The following is a 24,903-nucleotide window of genomic DNA, read 5'->3' as shown; positions in this document are numbered from 1 at the left end:
GACTTTGAATGAGAAGTTTTATTTGAGAGTTCAAGCAGGTCTTTGGTAGATTTGATTTATGACTAAACCGGTCAATCCACTTCTGAAACAGTCTAAACATGCAAATACTTCTCAAACGGTCAGTAATAAATGAGAAGGCAGTTTATGAGGAAAGAGCAGACTCGTCTATAGGGGCATCCCTGCCTGTGGGCGTTCCCGTTTCTAACAAGTGGTCTTCCTGCTCGTCCTCATCATCCGACTGGACGACGGGAGTGTTTGATCCGTCCTCATTGGACGCTTGGCTGTCACAGGTGGAGTTGGAGGAAGTGGACAACATTCGTTCTTTGACCTCACAGGAGTCGTGACTTCTCGAAGACACAAGGTTTTTCAGCAGTTCATGTTCTTCAACAGCAGCATGGCTGAGGGCTGTAGACAAAAATGGATTTTTAAAGAGGTTGTAAGCAGCTATGTTTGGAGTTAGGGCTGTCAAAAGATTAATTGCATACAAAATAAACTTTTTTGCATAATATATGTGTGTGCAGTGTGTGAAATTTTTAAAATATATACATAAATTAAAAAATCTTAAATTTATGTATGTGTGTATTTATACACATATATATTATGCAAACACAAATTTTTTTTGTATACAATTAATCATGATTAATCTTTTGACAGCCCTATTTAGAGTTATCAGTTCTGTGATGTATCTAAAACTCTCTATAATATCCTTAGACTCTGTAAAGGGTCAAAAATATGGGGGACTACAAGAGTCATGCAAAATGTAATAAAGAACTTTAATATTTAATAACTACAATAAAATAGCAATTAATAGATTTGTTTAAAAATTAATCATCATTAATTAATCTATAAATAAATAGACAAAGTTACAAAAAGTCATTATGTAACATTTTATTAGGCAATAAAAAGTGAGATTATAAAAATAACGTAGAAATGAAATATTAATCCATTAATAAATAGTTCAAATTAATATAACAATTTACAAAAACAACATAAAACACTCAAAAAGTTCATCATTTTAAATTGCATTTACAAATTCTTAATTAAATAATGGAATTTCAAAATGTATTTCAAAAAGTGATTTCAAAAGAGAAATAAATAACTGGATTTAAATTACAAATACAGGTTTAAATTAGGCATTTAAAAGGGCATTTCCGTTTAACATTTCTGTTTTCATTTTCCCGATGGTTTTCCTTGTTCTTTTCGCTGTTCGATTTGCTTTTCGTTTTGGCCTCTCTATTTAGCTTTTCCGTGACTCTTTGGGTCCTCATCCGAGATGTATAAATCTGCGCATGACGTACAATCAGAGCCAATCAGCGAGCTTGTTACATCCACCTGACCATAGCTAAATTTGCATTTCTCATTTCACCATTTGCAAGGACCCAAAGAGTCACGGAAAAGCTAAATAGAGAGGCTAAAACGAAAAGCAAATCGAATAGCAAAAAGAAGGAGAACCATCAAGAAATGAAAACAGAAATGTTAAACGGAAATGCCCTTTTAAATGCCTAATTTAGACCTGTATTTGTGGTTCAATTTGTGAATCCAGTTATTTATTTCTCTTTTTAAATCGCTTTTTGAAATACATTTTGAAATTCCATTATTTAATTAAGAATTTGTAAATGCAGTTTAAAATGATGAATTTATTGAGTGTTTAATTGTTATATTACTTTGAACTATTTATTAATGGATTAATATTTCATTTCTACGTTATGTCCAGGTAGTTATTAAATATTGAAGTTCTTTACTACATTTTGCATGACTCTTGTGGTCCTCCATACAACAACACAAAAAATGTCTTGCCTTTAAATCACTTTAATCGTTTAGGTAAGCTGACATGTTTATGGAGGGCAGGATTTTGGGGAATGTGTGTTTGAGGTTAGCAAAATAGTGGAAATTAGTCAAATGGTTGGCACAACAGGATTTGTGTCCGCAACGAGTGTCCAAAGTCCTAATAATGTCTAATTAATAATCGCGTGTACAGTAGGTTCTACGCTGTATGCTGTGCGTAGCTCTGTGTAGCCTGCACACCTCGACAAAATTTTAACAATGCGTCTGTTCTACTTGGTCCGCTAAAACCCCTCCTGTCAGGTAAAAAAATCTGCTGGGACAAGCTAAGGATTAATTAAACTCAAACTGTAGCAAAAGTCGCTCTATATTTACCTCCATCACTTCTGGTATTCTCAATCATAGGTCTTCATGCTCAAGTTTATCTTATGCTAAATGTCTTTGTAAATTCTGTGTAGAAATAAAATGGCTTCACTAGAAAATCATTTACAGTGCTAAGTGTCCTTACTACGTATCAGCCATCATGAAAACAGCTGTCCAAACACATCACACCTGCTTCTGTGTCATCACTTTGCCAAGGAGGTCTCTAATCTAAAACATATTAGGGGGCCGATCAGCTAAACTGTAAATACCGGGTAACTGATTGCTTTACATTGTAAAAATACAATTTTGTCTGAATACACAGCAATTTTTGAATGGCTGTCAATAAAGTAAGATGCTTTGTAGTTACAACATCCAATAACACAGGCTAACTGCTATAGATATCAAGCCATATCATTATCTCCTGCTCTCTGTCTGTCACTCAGATTGAGGTTTTATAGGGCCAGTTTTTGGAGAGAGAAATTTTCAGTCCAAATCATAGTTATTACAGAAAACTGTAGGGTGTGTGTGCAGCTCAGCGTCGCGTTGAGTCGCGTCTAGGACAACTCGGAAGTATTGTAAACTAGAAGTGCACATTAAATAGCGCGAGCTTCATCAGATAGCGTATACTTCAAAATGCAAAATATACGTTAGCAGCCAATGTTAATCGTTAATGATTTGGGACAAATATGATGTTATTTAACATTAATCTATGTGAGTGGCGCTCTGTGGTGCGACAGGGATTTGAGCAACTTCCTGAGTCGTAGCTGGGCATCGGTGTGCGTATACTCATAGAAAGCAATGTGTTCAAGTTTTTTAGAATGGTGTGGCGCTGCACGGCGCTGCGCGGTGCTGAGCTGCGCATCCTGTGTGTGACCCCCTTTAGACTTTAATACATCGATAATACACACTCAGAAATACTCCTTATAAATATAAAAAAGCAAGTAAACCAAAATTGGATTCGGACACACCTTTTTGCCTTGGAACGCTGCCTCCGAAAGGTGCATTTTAGAGATTTTGGACGCAGACTTTTTGACAGTGACTGTCATTTAGTGTGTTTACATGGACAGTCTTACGCCAATTATGAAACTGATAACACGTGGTGTCATGTAAACGTGTAAAACGGTTTTCTTTAAAGGAATAGTCTACTCATTTTCAATATTAAAATATGTTATTACCTTAACTAAGAACTGTTGAATCATCCCTCTATCATCTGTGTGCTTGCACGTAAGCGCTGGAGCGCGCTGCGACGCTTCGATAGCATTTAGCTTAGCCCCATTCATTCAATGGTACCATTTAGAGATAAAGTTAGAAGTGACCAAACACATCAACGTTTTTCCTATTTAAGACGAGTAGTTATACGAGCAAGTTTGGTTGTACAAAATAAAACGTAGCGCTTTTCTAAGCGGATTTAAAAGAGGAACTATATTTTATGACGTAATAGCACTTTTCGGAGTACTTCGACTCGGCGCAGTAACACCCTCCCTCTCCCATTATGAGAGTGAGAAGGGGAGCGGATTTTTCAGGCGAGTCGAACCAGCTTTCTCATGGTTTTGTCCATGTGCGCATGTCTTCGCGTGTGAAAGATAAACGCGGAAGTAAGCGCAAGTAAGCGCAAAGTAACGCATAAAAGTCTCTGCTCTACTAAAGCAGTTGACAGAGAAACTGCGAAAATAAAAACTGATGTTATATTTACAGGTTCTGGAGACACGAAAAAGAGATAAATCAATATAGCTTAAGACAGATATGCCGTCGGCTTTTTGTTCGACTATTATGTACTATAGGCGATGACGTCACTATCTGTGAGAAACCTGACAAATCTCCAAGTCCCATGTAAACGCAGTTGTCTGCATGGTTTATTGATTTGCATGTAAAGGCGTGAATTTTTTTTAATAATAAGCAGATTTTTGATAGTTATCCGCTTATTCTGTGCATGTTACCATACAGCAGCATATCTCAAAGTGTAGGGCGGGCCCCACTGGTGGGGAATAGGAACATTACAAGTGGGGCATGAAAAACGGTAGGAATATGGTAAAGTGATAATACATTTGCACCTTTATTGGAGGTGTTTAATGTTGTAATGTTTTAAAATATTGATGTAATTAAATACATTTCAAAATTTAAACTTAAAGTCTAGTTGATTACCATTTTGTTGGGGCGATTGGGGACAGATGGGGCTCGGAACCCTTTCCTACCTCCAAAGTGGGGAATGGCAAAAAAAGTTTGAGAAACACTGCCATACAGTAATTTCGGTATGTACCTGGAAGTGGAGATGTAAGCGATGGTTCGTCCTCGCTAGCGCTGAAGAAAACATCCAAAGTCTCCTGATCAGAGATGTCCAACAAATCCATCTGCTCCAGCATGTCCACATTCACCTCCATAGAGGAGATGCTTCCTAAAGGTGCTGGAAAGGAAGGATGGGACATAAAATATGACTGAAACTGAATATTGTGTATTTATGATTGTTTCTTCACCAATATATACTTTTGTATCCCTAGGGATGATTAAAATACAAAATATGGAAATTTTGTTATATGAATTGATATACAAATATTTGTCAATTGTTATTGCTGCTTTTAAACATGCACATTTTATTGTTTGACCTTTGACCTTGACTCAGACTTCAAAGTACACAAATAAAAATGATGTTCAAAATATTCGTTTCTGTTTTATAAAATTTTGATCATTTTTCTGATAACCAAAAGTGCCCGAGGTTAAATGACCCCTCTCACGTGTGTCGTCACTTACGTCTCATATAGTCGATCTGCAGGTGTGCAGGTGAGAAGTAGACGTCAACATCATGTTGAAAGACCTCTTCAAAAAAACGCTGTCTCTCTCTCAATCTTATCTGCTGACTCGGCTCTGCGTCCAAGACTCTCTGTGTATGATCCGTGTCTGCTGTGAATAACAACAGTGTTCATATCAGCATGTTATCAACATTTACACGTTTACATTGTCTGAAGAAATCATGAATGATGTTTGCATGTGCAGAACAAGCAGTTGTGATGCTAAAGAGCACAGCATGATGGTGTCATTTGGCCTGCTGCAACACAGCAGTAAAAAATGCATTACCCTCAAGCCATCCGAGATACATGTCCATCATCTTTCAGACGAACAAAAATACCTCACATAAGTAATCCACATGGCTTCAGGGGGTTAATAAAGGCCTTTTGAGTGTTTTGTTAGAAAATATCCAGATTAAAACTTTGGCTGGAGGGTGAGTAAATCATGGGGTAATTTTCATTTGTTTGCTGAACGTTCCCTTTAAGGCGGTCCCATGTAGTTTCTAGAGTGTTCTGAGATAGGTGGTTACTGTCAGAAACCTCCACTGAGAGGTGATAAGACTGAACTCATGTGCTGTTTATTATCAGTAAAAACAAAAATACAAAGACTTGGCTTGACTTACAGCAGGGGTCACCAACCCTGGACATCTCCTGGAGATCTACCCTCCTGCATACTTCTGTTAAAACCCTGCTTTAACACACCTGCTTGTCATTTTTTAGATAGCCATGAAAAGCTTGATTAGCAGGTTTGTAAAAAAAATCTGTTTTAAACCCATATTAATTTAGTATTTTATAGACATTAATCATATAAAGTACTAGATTTGAAAAAAATGAATTTTATTAAATAACTACTATTAATATTAGCATTTGTAAAATGAGTATGAGCTATTTTTCATGCAAGGGTAACTTTGGTAGATTTTTTTACTTTTTATTGTCCACAAGACAAAAACTGCTAGGCTACTTTTTACCACACCTTTAACAAACGCTAAAAAACACAAACAAGAGTTCAGTTGTTATGTTATTATTACAGATATGTGACCCTGGACCACAAAACCAGTCATAGGTTACACGTGTATATATAGCAATGGCCAACAACATTGTATGGGTCAAAATTATTAATTGTTTTTTTGTGTGTGCAAAAAACTCATTAGGATAATAAGTAAAGATCATGTTTAATGAAGATATTGTGTAAATTTTTTACTGTAAAAAAAAGATTTGTTGTTTTAACTTAAAAAAGTACTTAAAAAATCACTGTAGAAATTACATTAATACTGGCAGCTGGTTGCCAGTAACTTACTGTAGATTTTACATTTATGTTATTTATTGGCAACAGTTTGTACAAAGTTAAATGAACATGAAACATCTTCAGTCTTTATCTTCTACAGTAAGTTACTGGCAACCAGCTGCATAATTACAGCTATTTTTTTACAGTGTATGTGTTCGTGCTGCCTTAAATATTTTATTTGGAAGTAATTAAAGTTTAAATTAAAGTTATGAATAATAATATTTGAAAGTGAAATTAAGTCAAATTTTTAAGGAAGCACAAACACTTACTTTTTTATTTATATATATATATATATATATATATAATAATTTTTTATTAGTAGTAATATGTGTTGCTAAGGACTTCATTTGGACAACTTTAAAAGTGATTTTCTCAATATTTGGATTTTTTTGCATCTTCAGATTCCAGATTTTCAAATAGTTTTATCTCGGCCAAATATTGTCCTATCCCAACAAACCAAACATAAAAGACAGCTTATTTAATCAACTTTCAGAAATGTTATATCAAAAATCAACCCTTATGACTGGTTTTGTGGTCCAGTGTCACATCTATTAGCGAAAACATTCAAAGACTAAAAATATTTAAAACAATTTGTAATCTACACTATAAAAAATATTTTTGCACTTACATTTTTTAAGTTTAATCAACTGATCACTAGTCAACACTCACAGAAATAAAGGTACAAAAGTTGTCATTGGGACAGTACCCTTTCAAAAAGGTACACACTTGTACCCAAAGAGTGCATATTAGTACTTCAAAGGTACACATTTGTACCTAAATGGTACATATTACACTGAATAATTCATTGAATTTAATCGGTTTTTTGGGGTGGGTGGTTGCAATCAATTTATTTAAGCTACATTTAAACAAAAGTTTTATATTTTATGTTACTTTACTAATCTTTTTTTGTTTAAATGTAGCTTAAATAAATTGATTGCAACCACTTACCTTAAAAAGTTGATTAAATTCAATGAATCACTTTTTTCAGTGTAGGACCTTTTTTAAGGGTACTGCCCCAGTGACAGCTTTGTACTTACAGTGAATACTGTTAAAATGACATGTAAATCCAAGTTGATTAAACTTAAAAAAGTAAGTGCAAAAATATTTTTTACAGCATAAATGAACGGAAATAATAAGGTTGCCTTTGCAAATGCTACTGATAAACAATAAACTCAGTTTCACCAGCAGGTGGCTGAAGTTGCCATGCATGCACTTGTGAACCCAGTGCTGAATGTACCATTTGGTTTTCATCTGTACCATGATTGATGTCATTTTAAAAAGCCACATGATACCAGAAACAATGAAGTTTATGACGTCCACTCCTCTTATCCTATTAATGCAAATCAAATTCAGCTCACAGTTCACGCAATATCTGTGAATGAAATATTGTTGCTTAGAGCAGCAAAATCTCATTTACTTCAGCTGATACTGTAATAAACAAGAGGGGCTGAAGGAGAAGCTGAGATGAAATGAAATTGATATAGAAATAGAACATGCTGTACAGACACTGTGCTAAACCCAAAAAAAACATGTGACTGAAGATACTTGTGTGTGATGTCCCACTATGTTTAAACCTTCTTTACTTAAGCTGTAAAGCTTCAATGAACTTATCCAGACAGTCAGGGTGTAATAAAGCTCTTAGGTAGATAAATATAGTACGGCATGTAAATGTGTGTCTGTGTGCGTTTCTAAAATAGCGGTTAATTTTGGGACAGTTTTGGCCCATACAGATGAATCCAAAAATGTGTAATCCCATTGTACAAAATACCATAATAAATACCATGGTGTAAAAATAAATGTGCCAATCACATGACCTTTGGAAGTTAGAAAGAGGTTAGTCACTGATGGTCTATATATGAAGATCTCCATGTGTGACAACACACATACCACTATATCCAAATAGACAATATGACTCATGAGCCACTGTGACCCCATTCTCATCCCTTCTCTACAAAATATAACCAACCCATACCCACTTAAGAAGATTTATTCAGATGCAACACCAGAGCGATTAAAAATGGGAAATATACATTTTTTTTCTTCTTTTCATTAACTAAGATCTTAACCCTAATAACAAACAACCAAATTATGGGTTCCCAGTTGAAAAAACATTCAAATGGGAAAAATGTAACTATTTTATGGCAATATAGTTTGAATTCTTACAATGTGTATCATACAAAAACGTTAGATTATTAGAAAAAAATAAAGCAATAATGAAGCCCCACTGCTAAACGTAATGTCACCAGGTCGAAAGCAGCCCATGCAAAAGCTTACAAATGAGATTGTATTGAACAAATTCATTCCAATTAGCCACCTCGTAAACCAGTTATGAATTGCCATGAGATTGTGTTGAAAGGCAGACACAAACATCTATGGTGGTCCAGACATCTGATGAATTAGCATTGGGATGTGAAAAACTCAACTGGTAAAGATGAGATAAAGCATGCATGTTTGTTTGTTTGTTTGTTTGTTTGTTTTGGGGGGGGGGGGGCTAAAGCTATCCATGCATTATTAACACTGTTAAAGAGTTGGATTCCTCATGCTAAATATATAGGTGTCAAAAAAACAGTTGGACGAGATACTTCTCAGAGAGTATTTCTATGCCGAATGCACTTCGCCAAGGTTCCTACAAGTTTTGGAAAAGTTTTTTTTTCGAACATGAGAGATTCATATGAATCAATCTTGCTTTATTTCTTTTATGAGTAATTTCAGTGCAGGAAGTACAGTGGAAGTCCTTATATGGGCACTTCACCCAGAATAGCGCACGTACGCACCTACCAAGAGCTGACACGAAATCAACGTCACCAGAGAAGTGTGTTTTTGTTTGTGAGAGAAATATATGCTTGTTCCACTTCCCAATGACCCAGCATTATGGAAACAATGTTTATCTGTTTGTTTATCTGGGGTAGAGTTATGCAAGTGTGTTTATATAAAGCTGAATTTAGATTTTTCGATCGCAACGTGCAGGCGGTAAGTAAAACTGCGTCAAATGTGTTTTGTTGGCAATTGGTGAATAAGTGCATTTAATGTCAATGACACGAAGATATATAGGTCCTCAAGGACTGTGGCAGAGCCAGAAGAGTGTCTGGGGTAGCACTGGACCCCCCTGACATCTGACTGGCCACCCCATTTATAAAATTCCAGTTATGCCACTGTTTTTCTGGAAACTATTGGTAGAGCTGATCCGCCTTTTACAGATAAGACTAAAGACTCTTTGGAGATATGAAGAATGCAATAGTTCTCTATAGGTACTCAAGATTAACATGAGATTAGCAGAAACACTGTGTGTTATGCGACCTTTAAGAAATGCAAACTGACATGCTACTAAGATGCTGTCGGGGGCACCAGCATACCTGCATCTATTGATAACATACAACCCACCAGTTATGCATTTTTCCGACAGGTTTGCTCGTAAGACAGGTTCAGACTGAAATTGAAACTTTCCTGTCTATGAAAAGTGACATAAGAGCACCCATCATCTGAAATAACAGCCCTAAAGCACACGGCAAGACTCTAAAGAATTAAACAAAACATTCCTGTCCTCAAGCCATTAAAACATATCCGGCCACACTGAGAACTCCACCATATTTAGAAAGAACAGACTGAGCTTTTAAACCAGGTCTAAATTAGGAATAATGTAAAGATTAGACCTCGCTCAGCTGCTGTGACCAGACGGGCTGTAGACAAGCCATTTAAACACTCGTCTGTTTCTGAAAAACCTGATGATAATGCCTTAACAAGCTGCATTACGTTTAAATCATGTGCATAGCATCACGTCAAATACAATGCACAGATGCATTCTTCGATGTCTGTGATATCCGCTATGCATGCCGTTTAGCGATTGGTTAAAAGAATTAAGTTGGCACTCGATAAGTGGTTATCTGCTATTTTTGTGTCATCACATTGTGTTTATATCTGGTAGGCAAATTATAAACAATGTTTAAAAGCTCTTGTTTGCCACCTCTTTAAGATGAGCAGAACTTTAAACAGTTTATTTGATCTATTAGTTATATTACTAAGATGCTGCTGACACTCAGAAACATTGATGTCTCCTGCAAATGTGGAGAAACATTTTAACAACCTGATCTTAACAGTGTTGAAAACTATTATCCACGTTTTAATTCAAAAATGTCTCCTTTAAAAATAAATAATCTGATTCAAGACCTTTTATGTTTTTTATATTTCCTTTATACCTTTATATGAACAGTTACAACTAATATTGTTGTATTAAAGAGATAGTTCACCCAAAAATAAAAATTCATGATTTACTCACTCTCATGTTGTTACAAACCTGTATAAATGTATTTGTTCTGATGAACACAAAGGAAGATATTTTGAGAAATGTTTGTGGACCCCATTCACTTCCATAAAAATAATACTATGGAAGTAAATGGCATCCACAAGCGGTTTGATTACAAACATTCTTCAAAATAACTTCCTTTGTGTTCATCAGAACAATGAAATTTATACAGGTTTGTAACAACATGAGGGTGAGTAAATGATGACAGGATTTTGATTTTTGGGTGAACTTTCCCTTTAAAGGGACATTCCACCTTTTTTTTGAAAATATGCTCATTTTCCAGCTCCCCTAGAGTTAAACATTTGATTATTACCGTTTTGGGGTCCATTCAGCTGATCTCTGGGTCTGGCTTTAGCACTTTTAGCATAGCTTAGCATAATTCATTGAATCTGATTAGACCATTAGCATCACGCTAAAAAATAGAGTTTCAATATTTTTCCTATTTAAACTTAACTCTAATTTTAAAAATATGCCATACTTGCGGCACTCTATAGACCACTGCCTCTCCCCATAAACCCCTCCCACCCTTGACAAGTTAGCAAACCCAGTGTTAGCAAATTTAAATGCTTAAAATGATTGACAGGCAGTGAGTGCATGTGACTGGCTGTACAACTGCGTCCTGGAGTATACTACTTTTGGCAGAGATAACATATTGGTGTCATTTAACAGAAAATACTGAAACAAACAGTGACTCCTATTGTCTTGATACATTTACTCGTGCTAACTCACCCGTGGCTGTGGTAGCAACCCGACAACCATAAAATGAACTTTTTCCATATTTTTACTATTTTATGTGTGTCTTTATACTTTGTAGCTACAGTTTTGAAGTAGCTGTTACAATATGTAATACATTTGCTTTGTAGTGCTTGACTTGTATTGAACTTTTCTGTACTACTGCATTCAGAAACTAGACTTGTGAAGAGTAGATGCGCTTAAAGGGACACTTCACCCATTTGCATAAAGCTTTGTATAGTTAGAACCCCAGTCATGTTTTTGAATGGTCATGCATCATTTCCTCAGTTGCCGCTGAGACAGGAGAAATACAGATTTCAGTTTTGCACTTCCTTCTTTCAATGATGTAAAAATCATCATTTTGCGTCATTGAAAGAAGGAAGTCCAATATCTTTGTTGAAGGAGTGAGACTACAAACACCCCTTTTCTCGGTCAAATAGGCACCAAATTCTAAATATATGTTCAATTTCACCTACAAATATAACACACTTTCAATAAAGATTAATGTTTCTATGGGTGAAATGCTCCTTTAACACTAAGCCTTAAACTCACATGCTAGTATCCAAATGTCAACCCATTTAACACGGTTAAAAACAGTACTTCTCTTTTTCCATGACCTCATCCATGCTCAAAATATTTTAAAAGCAGACAGGCACCCATACACTGATGTTTATAGAGAAGCGTGAGAGAAAAGACAGAGGCACTTAAAACTCCACAGACGTGCCATGAATGGATGAACGTTACATAACTGAGGTGGTGTGTGAATGGGTCCTTGAAATCTGTCTTTCAGTGTGTGACTTTGTGTTTGTTGAGTTAATTATCAGGTTTTTATTATTGGCATGTGGTTGAGAAGGAATTAAGTCAGTTAAAATTCCTGAGCTATTCTCCTTGGATACCTTGCTGACTACAAGTGCATTTAGTGAAATGCCAGTGCAGTGGATTCAGTGTTTGTCTATGTTTACTTAAAAAGCTCTGGGCGACTTTACATGTACAAAGCAATAGCTACACCCTGTTGATATCATATTCACCTAAAGGGGACATTTCACAAGACTTTTTTAAGATGTCAAAAAAATATTTGGTGTCCCCAGAGTATGTATGTGAAGTTTTAGCTCAAAATATCATAGATAACTTATTTTAGCATGTTAAAATTGCCACTTTGTAGATGGGAGTAAAATGTGCCGTTTAAAATGCAAATTAGTTGATCTCTGCACTAAATGGCAGTGCTGTGGTTGGATAATGCAGATTAAGGGGTGGTATTATCCCCTTCTGACATCACAAGGGAAGCTTGATTTCAATGATCACATGCTTGCAGAGAATGGTTTACCAAAACTAAGTTACTGGGTTGATCTTTTTTAAATTTTCTAGGTTTATAGAAGAACTGGGAACTAGTGTTGGGCAATATGCCCCATTTTGAGATCGTCCTATCGTCAGCCTGTGAGATCGCCAATACAGTAGTAGTAGTTTACTCATTTATTTATTTGTTCATTTTTTACTCATTTATGACAAGTCACTTGATTGGTGGACAAAAAAAATCAAGGGCAACACTGCCATGACCGCAACCTTCTTAAAACTGATGCCATTAATACGAGCGCGTCATCTAAAATTTCCAGCCACTCGCTGGTTTTAAACCCCTGCGCTCCTAACAACTTCTATAGTGCAAGGAAATGTCAGAGCCATGCGTATTACAAACTCAGGTGCAAGAAAGAGTACAAATCATGCACATTACAAGTTCAGGTGCTAGGAGGAGTCCATGCCGCACGCTTTCAGGTCCAAGCAAGAGTCCAAGACGCGCGCATTAAGTCCAGGTGCATGCAAGAAGGAATCCACGTGCGTTAAAAGCTCTCTCATGCAAAGTGAAGCCCACAAACCCTCTCATGTGAGGAAAAGCATACAGTGTGCAAGTTAATTTGAAACTATGATGATAATAATAATAACCATCGCCAACTATCGTCAGGAAAGCCTGCTATTAATGATATGTCTGACGATTAGCACAACCCTACTGGGGACCCAATTATAGCACTTAAACATGGAAAAAGTCAGATTTTCATGATTTGTCCCCTTTAATTTTTACACCCTACCAACCTCATCCAGTACAACTACAAAGCACCTCTCTAACATCCAATAAAAAATACCCTAGCAACGACAATAGAAATTCTGTCATAATTTACTCACCCTCATGTTGTTATAAATGTATTGGTTTGGCTGAATTGGGAAACAGGAGCACCATAGACTTTCATAGTAGGAAAGAAAATGGTGCTCAAAAACGGTATGGTTAGAAACATTGCTCAAGATATCTTTGTTTTCTTTTAGGTTTGTAAGTTAATGATAACAGAAGTTCCATTTCTGGGTGAACTCCCTTTAGTGTAAATGTAAAAGTAGCTGTACTTATATCATGTAGTAGTGCAAACACCAAGACAGACTGTCAACCTTTTAAAACTACTTAACAGCTTTGGCTTTAATTGACAGTCAAGTGAAACTTATCGGAACAGCAAAGTAGAGGATAATGGAGTCAGATTTACCGTAAAGTAATAATCCATTCATGATCAATTTAAAGTCAATGACCTCACCGTGAGGCTCACTCAACCTGACCTTCACCAAACCATCCAATACAATCATTCATTAGAAGAGTAAACAGCCACATGAGAATGAGATCATTATTTATATCTTGTTTCCTCCCAGTCTCATCTTTTGCTCTCATCCATTCATTGTTTGTCACTCTGTGTTGTTCATTCAGACAAGGAGAGGAGCGGGGAGGGCTGAGCGAGGATTGTCGGATCAAAGCAAAAGAAAGCAGGATTGTCTGGAAGGATTGATTTGTCATTCGCTGCATACAAGGCAAAGCTCTGTCTACACCTCACACCAACCCCCAGCTTTCAGTGTGTCACAGAGAATCTGGCACTGAGGCACTATGGGGATTATGATTTGGCGGGGCACCGGACATGACATGCACCTCTCACGCTTGTGCCAAAAACAGCAACCTTCAGAAAAGCTCGCCTGCCCTGTAAGTCAAGTAAGAGCGAGAACGCGTATAGTAGAAGTCACCGCACAGCCTGTGACAACTTTGTTTTATCAAGGTGGTTTGACAAAAGAAGTGTGTTTTTGGATGTAAGGAGAATAAAAGCTTATTTGGCTTTCCATATCTTAAGACAACACTGGATGCAGTTCATTTTTCTCAGACAGCAACGTAATTGCGAATGGGTTTATGTTTGCTTTGCGAACAAGCCTCAGTTTGACGCCGGATTTGCCACTTGTTTACAACTGATGAACCGGTCCCAACTTTAAAAGACCCAGTTTAGGAGTCCCAACCACAAAATCTCACGTGTTTTGTTTGCAATCGGCGCATACGTGCATGTAATGTAAACAACACGAACAACAGCATACATTTTCCGCCTCAGTTGGCATTGTACTGCACTTACATCATTTACCTTTTTACATTTACATTTACCTTTTTAACGGGCAAATAGCGGTTAAATACCAGATAAAGATGTCCTGCTGTAACTAATCGTTGCTGCTGTTGTTCCTGTTGATCAATTGCTGACTCAGTATCAGATTCTGGATAATATATGTAAGGCTGTATCTGACTGTAAGCCATAGTTATTTAAAAAAAAAGTTTTTATTTAAGTTTGATTTCCATTGATGTCACAGCTTTTAGATTAGTATCAAAAGGCTGTGCGTACTCGTAACTCTTCAGCTCCGCCCACTGAACGCCTTCATGTGTTTGTCTTTTTCCGGCGAAAACGGAATGGCCATTTTGTCTTTTAATAATATGACAACACAAAAGACTCTTTGGATATATAAAGTATAAAATACTAATCCATTAACATTAGTTTGGCAAAAACGGTGTGTGTTATGTGAGCTTTAATTTCTATTATCTTTTGGCTACAAGTCTGTAGCAATATAATAGATTTGTGCAATAAACAGACTGAAATGTAAGCCATTATTTACTAATAATCATTCTGCACCTCTCTAATCTCATTTTCCATTCTGTTTTATTCAAACTGGCGATCCATGTACAAAAACAATACATGTGTTGTTAGATCTCAGATCTGGCATTGCTTGTCATAGCAACTTAAACTTTAGCTCTGCTTTTCACACCAATCTACTGTATATACAGTATAAATACATTTGCAATATAGCACATGTTTAAGCTATGGTAGATATGCTTCAATTCAATGTAATGGTGATTTTCTTAATGTCTGTTTAAAAGCCATAGCCATGGTTACTATAAACTGTGTTGAAAAGAGTTCTTCATATTGTCTCTCTTTGTTTTCCACAGAAACAAGAACCTCTTACAGGTTTACATCAAGACGAGAATGAGTAAATTATGACAAAATGTGATTTCTCCTTTAGGTCTTCTTTAAATTTAGTTTGCTTAGTGACAGATTTTTGTATTTACTGCATCAACACGAATTTTAACCACACAAACCTCTTCCTGTCATCTCACCACAAAACCTTTCCTAAAATCCAAACACGGACATTCAGAAGTAAGAATTCAGAAGCGTTACAGCACAAAAAACAGCCATCCACCATTTAAAAACAGAACACGGGAAATGAACTTTCCAGATGAATGAGTTAAAAGTTCATTTGTAAACCTTTGGGACTGGAAAGGACAAGTCCTTATTTACCAACGGAGAAACCATACCATAAAAAAAACAAGAATAAAAAAGCAAAATCTGGAGATTAGCAGGAACTAATTTTACCCATAAAACAACACATGTGGGAAAACACAGCAGAAACAACCAGAGGTTTTGAAAGGAATGTGGATGTTCAAACCCTTTAACCAAATTTAATGAAAACCTCGGATGTGGTATGTAGTGTTCAGCTGTAGTCACAAACTATTTAGACACTTTCTTGTAATCCCTGTACTTGTGCCTGTAGCCTTCATAATACATTTACACTATACATTTATATTATGCATTGGGCAGTCATTTGTATTCAAAGTGCATTCTTACTGTGCATTCAATCTATACTTGCAACAGAATGTGTGTTTCTTGGGATTTAAACCCATGCCCTTTAGAGCTCACATGAACAGATAAATATCTCTTACTAAATCTGCATATTTCAAGCAGTGTGTAGATACCAGTGGTGGCCGGTGACTTCTTTTTTCGGTGGCGCTCGATGCGAAGTTCGTCACAACATGTATGTAGCCCGTCATGTGTGTTGTTCCTTTTTTGAAAATATGTGTTCAGTGCATCGAGAGATCCTGTGTGCATCACGTGTCTTGTCAAAATAAGTGCCTGCTGCAGACGCGTCTAAAGGGTTTATGATAAAAGAGACGCTCGCGTTTGCCAGATACTCGCATAATCGCATGCAAAATCAGAGTTTACTGTTAAGGGAGTGTCTTGTGTGTATTTTGTGAACGTGAGCGTGTCTTTTATCATAAACGTTTTTAACGCGTGTGCAGCAGGCAATTATTTTGACAAAACACGTGATGCACATGGCTCACATGACGCAACAAACACATATCTTGAAAACACGAGCTTTAGCTGATCTAGATTATGTTCTCTAGGTAAATATAGATGAAAAATAATGTATATAACTGTGTATTAATAATGATGAAGTCCACAGCACAGCATTTCTTATTCCTGTGTGTCATATGAGATAACTGAGCTGAGGTATGAAAACAGTCTGTTATTATATCAGTCAACTCCTCGGGTCGTCAGGGTTATGTTACGGTCAGTATCAAGCACAATGTGATGATGTCACAGGTCTGTTATGAAAGATGTGATGTCATGGCAATGTCACAGTTTGTCCGTTTAGTCACAGCTGTCACTGTTCATCAATGTTTCTCCTCTGTACCGCTCTCAGACCTGCTGTGCTTTTACAATGTCACTCATCAGACTGAAAGCTTGCTGTATGTTCACATTATACTTTGAGACTTCTTTAAAATAACACAGTTCATTATTATCCACTGCCATAAAGATTATTAAATATTTTATGACCACGAAATGTAGTGTTTGGTTCAGATGTTCTGATACATTGAGCTGTGGTTCTTTTAAAGAGTTTAAATCTGGTTACAATTTTCCAGACCACATCCCCTTCTTCTAAATATATAAGGCAGCAAGATATAATGAGAAAAAAAAAAAAATAACTGAATGATTATAATAATTATGTTATGTATAGTTAAATTATATTAGGTCGGTGCAGAGAGAGAGAGAGAGAGAGAGAGAGAGAGAGAGAGAAAGAGCACTGTAAAAAATGAATTTACTTAAAAATATAGTGCATAATTTTTCATCCATATTTTAAGTAAGTTTTACTTGAAATGTATATATCTCATTAACTATCGCACATTGCATTTTCCTTCAATAACGTATAGCCATATCTCAGTACCTCTTCTTTTCCTCTCTGCTCAGTGTTAAAACAGGCCAAAATGAGCTTCTATGACATCACCATGACATTATAATGATGAAATTCAACTATGAAGTCATGTTATAATATGAGGTCATGTTTTCTTTATAGACGGTTTCAGCAGTAACAACATAAACAAACGGCTTTCGTGGTCAACACGTAACTTCCGGTAAACTCTGCTAAGAATACATAACAACAAAGTTTTTTTTAAAGTAGTTTATTTATATAATAAGCAAAATAAACAACACATAGATAACCTAGGAAACAAAACATTTGTTATTTTCGATTTCGACAAAGTATTTGTTTAAGAGTTCAGTTTCAGCAACTAGTCGGATCAATAAACAAACAGAAACCGGAAGTAAAGTTCGGACCAGACGTGTATCGCGTCACCACACGTACGTCCGATGAAACGGTCTATAGACGGTTTCATTGGACACACGTACGCTGACGCAATACACGTCTGGTCCAAACTTTACTTCCGGTTTCGTTTTTTGAATGGTCTGACTAGTTGCTAAACTAACCTCTTGAACAAATGCCTCGTCGAAAATAACAAATGTTTTGGTTTCCTAGGTAATCTATGCGTTGTTGTTTTTTTGTTGCTTGTTATATAAATAAACTGCGTTAAAAGAACTTTGTTGTTATTTATTCTTAGCGGAGTTTACCAGAAGTTACGTGTGGACCACGACAGCCGTTTGTTTATGTTGTTACTGCTGAAATCGTCTATATCTGATACTCTTTATAGTCATGTTGCAGCATTAAAAAACAATGCCTTACCCTTACCCTGACCTACATTAAATGCACCTAAGTTCTAGTGTCCATCCCTTCCATTATTTTATTCGAATTGGGTAAAATAATCGACGTATGATAAGAGTTAGAAGAAAGCTGAACATAAATGTATTTTTTGTATTTCTGGGAGTCTGGAATCCCCCTTTTACCACTTTCTTAAATTACAAGACAAGCACATATTCAGATTCAGAGCATAGTCTTGTGCATGTGTGATGCATGCTGAAGATGAAGCAAACTCCAGCAAAAGCCCAAATTTCCCCAGCACTCAAAGAAGTCTTTGTAATCAAGCTCCCCTCTTTGAGACGGTTAATTCAGCCTCTTTTTTAAGGCGACCCCCACTTCATCCTATAGAAACACAGAGATTCCCATAATCCACAAGAACCTACGAACATTTAAGCAACCGTAAACCTTCATTAGTACATTCCACTGAACTCATGCCATTATATTTAGTCATTGTGAAAGTACTGCCAAACTAGATAATGAAACTGTGCTGTGCACCAGAGGAAGAGATCATGTTACACATCAATGACCAGCTCCTAAGCTATGAAGGTAAAAAAAACCTTCACAAAAATCCTTTCCACTTTAGAAAGATATAGTCAACTTATATCATCAGTCTCATGACTTCTACATCAGTTACATATCAATAATCATGAGTTGTGAAAGCCAAGACAATTAACAATGTTTTCCGAACAATACCATTCCTAGAGAAAAAGTAAGACCTAAATGACACCACCCTCTGGAGCACAAATCTGTTGGACAGACATCACATTTTACTCATAACAGTGTGACAAATTCTCTTGTGGCCAACCTAATTTACAGGCTCACTCTCCAAGCATGCAGTGTGCCTGCGTGTGTGTGTGCTAGGTCAGTGAATTTGGGAATTTGGATTGTACCCACAGTCCATCAGACAAAAATGGCAGAAAATAAATCCTTTAGTCAGGTTACCCATTCTAAAGGGTGAAGTTCATCATCCATAAGCTACAATGTCCTGCTAATTTAGGGTGGTTTCCGAGACAGGGCTTATCCTAGTCCCAGACTAAAATGCAGGTTTGATCTGGCTCAATTTTAAAACATCTTGCACTGACATATCTTAACATACATCAGTGCCATTGTTTTGCCTCAAAATGCACATACTTTGTAAGGTATGTGTTCAAATTCTACTTAAACGTCCAGATATAACTAAGGCCTAGTCCTGGATTAATCTAAACCCTGTATGGGAAACTGACCTTAAGTGTTTGGTCAAAATAATGAATGAATGTCGCTTAAAGTAAAACTTAAAGAAATGTCTAACTGTAGTCTAAACCTAACTTCGGTTCAGAGAGTTTGAGAAACTCTTTCCTTATTCAGCCAGACATACTGTATTTTGTCCAAATAAGGAAGGGATTTTTAAATAGTACTGAGGAAGTCCAAGCTGCATGGTTATCTTGTTTTCTTCAAATACACTCACCTACATTAAACTACCATTTAAGTCTGACTACGCTATATAACTTGATTTAGGTATGTTGCCACAAAAGTTCAATGTGAAGAACTGTATCCTTTTTGTCCTGATCAATGTGTGTACTTTAACAAAAATTATAAACCCTGAAAATATTGATAAACTTTGATTATAATATTGATTATGAAGTATTAAATAAAATGATTGATTATTGATTACATATTGATTAAATTGTATTAAACAATGTGACAACTAGCGCGTCTTCTTGACACAAAAATAGACACATATACATGACTGGCAGGTGACTGGTAATATCACATCCGGCAGAAGATTTAATGTTATTAAAAAAGAAAAGAGTTGAAATACTCACACGGCAGGCGTTTGTTAGGGATGTTTGTTCCCCTGGCACTCATGATGAACTGATGGGCAGCAGCAGGACTTTAGACCGGACTCTCACACTGATCATCTCATCCCTGCGACTGAAGCTGTAGACTGACTCTCATGTCAGTGATCGAGTATCTCTGAGCTATAAACACTCAGACCTCAGGACTGGACATTTGGGTTATACCAAGTCATCCCGTAGGGGGAGATGAGAGTGAAGTTTACAGCTGAAGAAAGAATAAGGGAGGGGCTGAGTAACAAGAGAGGAGGTGCCAAAAATAAATCCTGTTGTCTCATGCGTGTTTTTTTTCATACACATTAATGTACACATCATACCCGGCTCCACGGCCTGGCCCACCCAATCAGAGGCTTGGCCCACATCACATAACAGCCAATCTTTTGGCCAAAAATCTGTAATGTTATACTATATTAACAGACGTGAGAATAATTCTTAAGAAAAACAGCATTTTAAATAAAAATAATTTTTTTAGTTTGTAACAAGTTTGTTTTAGTTGATGTTAAATAGTTATTTTAAAAGAACTGCCCTTTTTTTAATTACAAGAATAAACCCAATTCTTACAGTTCATGCTTCACTCAAGTAACAAGTTTGTTTAAGTTGATGTAAATAGTTATTTTAAAAGAACTGCCGCTTTTTATCAAATCTAAAGTTACTTAATTGATACAAGATCTGTTAAGGGGCCAAAACAATTATACGAATGCAAAAAGAGAGAATGTAAAAAAAAACATGTTAACCATATATATATATATATATATATATATACAGTGGATATAAAAAGTCTACACACCCCAGTTAAAATTGCAGGTTTTTGTGATTTAAAAAATGAAAACAAGATGAATCATTTTGGAACCTGTTCCAACTTAATTCAGTACTTCCAACCTATATATTAAAGCTAATAACAATAAGAAAACTTTGGTGGTGAAAAAATGGCAAGTAAAGTTGTACAATAACCAGGTTGCATAAGTGTGCACACCCTTAAACTAAAACTTAGTTTAAGCACCTTTAGATTTTATCACAGCATTCAATCTTAATGGAAATGTGTCAATCAATTTCACACTTTTGAATTTGCAATATTTTGCCATTTCTCCTTTCAAAAGCATTTTAAATCTGTCAAATTGGTTGGGTGTCTCCTGTGCACAGCCCTCTTCAGATCACCCCATAGATTTTGGATGGGATTTAGATCCGGACTCTTGCTGGGCCATTCCAAAACCTTGATCTTGTTTTGGTGAAGTAGTTCCTTTGTTGATTAGATGTGTGCTTTCTGTCATTGTCATGCTGTGAGGTGAAATTTCTCTGTATTTTAAGTGTTTTGGCAGAAGCCTTTAGGTTTTGGGCCAGAATTGACGAGTATTTGGAGCTATTCATTATTCCATCCACCCTGATTAAAACCCCAGTTCCAGCTGAAGAAAAGCAGCCACAAAGTATGATGCTGTCACCTTCATGCTTTACTCTGGGCATGGTGTTCATTTGGTGATGTGATGTGGGTTTTATTGCACCAAATATATATTTTGGTATAACGGCCCAAGTTCAACTTTGGTCTCAATGGACTATAATACATTATTCCAAATGGATTGGGATATAGAAATATTTGTTTTTACAAACTTTAGATGGAATTAATGATATTTTTAATTAAAAATGCTAATAGCCCAAACATGAAGAATTCAGGAGATTTTTGTCACATGTAGGGAGCAAAAAGTACTGGCCAGATATTGTTACAATTCTTTTTATGTTGCTGTAGGCCTCTCGCCAGCCTTCCTTACCATTTTTTTCCCTGGTTTTCTCATAAATTTTAGGTGGATGCCTGGTCTTAGTAATGTCAATGTTGTGCCATATTTTCTCCACTTGTGGATTATTGTTTTTATAGTACTCCATGGTATATTCAGTGTCTTGGAAATGTTTTTAACCCCCTGTTGATTGATATTTTTCAACAATGGGATCATGTACCTGCTGAGTAAGCTCTACACAGACAATGGCTTTTTCAGTGGGATGATACACAAAAAAAATCCTTTAGGACCAGGCACACTTCATTAATAGTTAAAAAGTAATTTTAATTGATGAGAGGTATGTACTACTTTATATTTAACTTAAGTCTAAATGTGATTGGTTGCTTTTGATCACTGCCACAATCACTATTGTAAAAGGGTGTGCACACTTATGCAACCTGGTTATTGTACAACTTTACTTGCCATTTTTTCACCACAGAATAATTCTTGATGTTAATTACTTTAATATATAGGTTTGAAGTAGGGAATTAAGTTGGAACAGGTTCCAAAATGATTAATCTTGGTTTCATTTTATAAATCACAAAAACATGCAATTTAAACAGGGGTGTGTAGACTTTTTATATCCACTGTATATATATAATCAAATAGTTCCAAAATATGTACAAAAAAACCCCCATAAAACATAAATAAAACACAAACGCAACAATAACAAACAACCCTAACAATTGTCTTTGTTATATGATATTAACACTATAGACTAGAGCTGCACGATTTGGGAAATTTTTCCCATTGTGGTTATTCATGCTAATATTGCGATGTGCGATTGCGATTATAATAAATGGTATCATGAGTCAACTTGATGTGTTTTAAGGAAAATACACACACAGTTTAGTGATAATGCTAAAATGTGTATTTGTAAAACTAGAAATGTTTTCGTATTGCCACGTGATGTAGCAACTGCTCAGTGTCAGTAATCCTAAATCCAAAATACTGCCATACAACAGACGTAGAGTTTTTTTTAGCTACCAGATCACTGCATCCATCTTCGCTCTGGTATTTCCGCGCTGCGCACACACAAGTGACGACGCACACCACACACGTGCATGCCACACATGCACTGCCTTTTTTGTTCGTTTTTCTTTCTTTTTTTAAACAGCAAGGAAAATCATCAAACTGTTATCAGAAAGTTGGTGTTAACAAGTCCACACATGGATTTATTTAATATAATTGCAACATTTTGCTGTCATATAATTGCACAGGCTGACATTGCGATTGCGATGCGATTAATTGTGCAGCACTACTATAGACATGTGAGATTAAAGCATTAAAGACCAACTGACCGGCACACCTGGAATATCACTTGGCCCACCTTTCATCTCACCCTTACAAAAAATAACCATGGTTTTATTGTGGTAAAAGTGTAGTAACCATGTTTATTTGGTGTATTAATTACTATTAGAAAACTGTGGTTTTACTACACTAACCATGGTTTAACTATGGTTTTTGAAAACCATGGTTGTCAAAACCAAGGTAATTTTGTGGTTACCATGGTTTTACTACAGTAACCATGGTTTTTTGGTTTTAACTGTAGTAAAACCATGGTTAATTTTCGTAATCTGGAGCCGGGCCTGATACACACAACACTCAATGAGACTTGAGGTGCACATCATGTCCTGTCACTTATGTTTAACACACTGTTTCTTGAAACTTATACAATTTGTGTACCATGGGACAAAAAGTGGCCTGTGACGGTAACGTTATGGCTTTGTGTGAATATACAGTGTATTGTTTTAAGCCATTTCCTAAAAAAATAATGTATAATTTTCATGCCTTGGCAAATTGGCAACATACAGTAGGTTTATTAATTGTTTATTAAAATAGCCTACAGTACCGTTACCGTTACCTTTCCCTTTACTTGTTACTCATGCACTAAGGTTAGAAAACGCCTTCATGTTAATCTTACGTGTTTTGCAGAGTCAACAACAAATAGCCTACTTTAACAAATAATTAAAACACACTTACAGGCTGAAAACAGAAGCGCGAGATTGTCCTAGCAAAAGTGATTGGATGCTAAGTGTTGTGATCAGTACACTGCTTCTGCTTGTTCGCTTTCACGCAGTGGTGATGGAATCGACAAACGGAAGACATCAAAGCACCGCGAGAGAATGTCGATAGCCGTCTCCTCTGTATTATATCGAATCGCTCTCGCGGGACTTTGATGTAATCCGTCTGTCGGTTCTTTTGGCTCTATATATGAAGTCGAACAAGTCTGTTGTATCAGTCACTAAATGGTTACATAAACGCAGTGGTCAAAAAACGGGACGCGGAAGGTCACGTAAAATCCCCAAAATTAAAACATATGCTCAACATCAGCTAAAGTTTTACCTCACATATCCAAGTTTTCCTCAACCAAACCGGTCCTTTGGGTGTGTTTCAGTTCACAGGGTATCTTAACAGTTTTCACAAGATATTCATTCACATACACAACACCTGAGTCACGCAAATTAGATATTTAATGTGACATTTAAGCAGGCTGGACAAATTCCACTAATTTTTGACAAACAAAAAGTTTTCTTTCTGTCTAAATTGTTCATTTGTACATTAGTTTTTCTACATTTTACGTCTAAAAGTGTGTATCTTGTATTCATAGACGGAATGTATCTGGTAATCTTACCACAAATAGAGGCAAATTTGTTATTGTTTTTCTTTTAAATAAATGCTATACAGTTTGCTGTAGTGTTGCAAATACATTTATAAATTGTAAGTAATGTAAAGGTGCTTTTGTTAATTTCTTTTTCGAGGTTGTCATGACTCTCATTTGCACTGATAGAAGGTGTTTGTTACTTGCACCGCCGATTGCGCCGAAGAAACCCGGCAAGCGAATGACATAAAAATACCGCGAGAGCGATTCGAGAAATCATACATAGTAGTCTGCTTTCGATTGCTCTCGCGGTATTTTGATGTCATC

At 36.2% G+C, this 24,903-nt stretch overlaps 1 protein-coding gene across 2 annotated transcripts; it reads right to left on the bottom strand.

Moving 5' to 3' along the window:
• Positions 1–24,055, bottom strand: LOC129427281 (dysbindin). Of its 2 annotated transcripts, none has more exons than XM_055183666.2 (5): positions 23,958–24,055; positions 20,182–20,419; positions 4,891–5,037; positions 4,403–4,546; positions 1–405 (listed from the first exon to the last, which is right to left on the bottom strand). In XM_055183666.2, exons 2-5 carry the CDS (start codon positions 20,222–20,224, stop codon positions 143–145), a joined length of 597 nt encoding a protein of 198 aa, XP_055039641.2. In that variant the 5' UTR covers positions 20,225–20,419; positions 23,958–24,055; the 3' UTR covers positions 1–142. The 2 variants fall into 2 exon arrangements, with proteins under 2 accessions (XP_055039641.2, XP_055039640.2); XM_055183665.2 differs by having other exon boundaries at positions 4,891–5,040; positions 23,958–23,975.
• Positions 24,056–24,903: the final 848 nt, after the last annotated feature.

Source organism: Misgurnus anguillicaudatus, chromosome 14 (genome assembly GCF_027580225.2).
Source record: "Misgurnus anguillicaudatus chromosome 14, ASM2758022v2, whole genome shotgun sequence".
Taxonomy (NCBI): Eukaryota; Metazoa; Chordata; class Actinopteri; order Cypriniformes; family Cobitidae; genus Misgurnus; species Misgurnus anguillicaudatus.
This window is presented reverse-complemented; position numbering and strand designations above follow the sequence as displayed.

Bases quoted from the DNA above. Each gene is read 5' to 3' on its own strand.
- LOC129427281 (XM_055183665.2), bottom strand. From the start codon at position 20,224: ATGAGTGCCAGGGGAACAAACATCCCTAACAAACGCCTGCCGT. The intron at 5,041-20,181 runs GTGAGTATTTCA...TGTTATTCACAG, and splicing joins CCCTAACAAACGCCTGCCGT to CAGACACGGATCATACACAG. The intron at 406-4,402 runs GTACATACCGAA...TTTTGTCTACAG, and splicing joins GCTTACATCTCCACTTCCAG to CCCTCAGCCATGCTGCTGTT.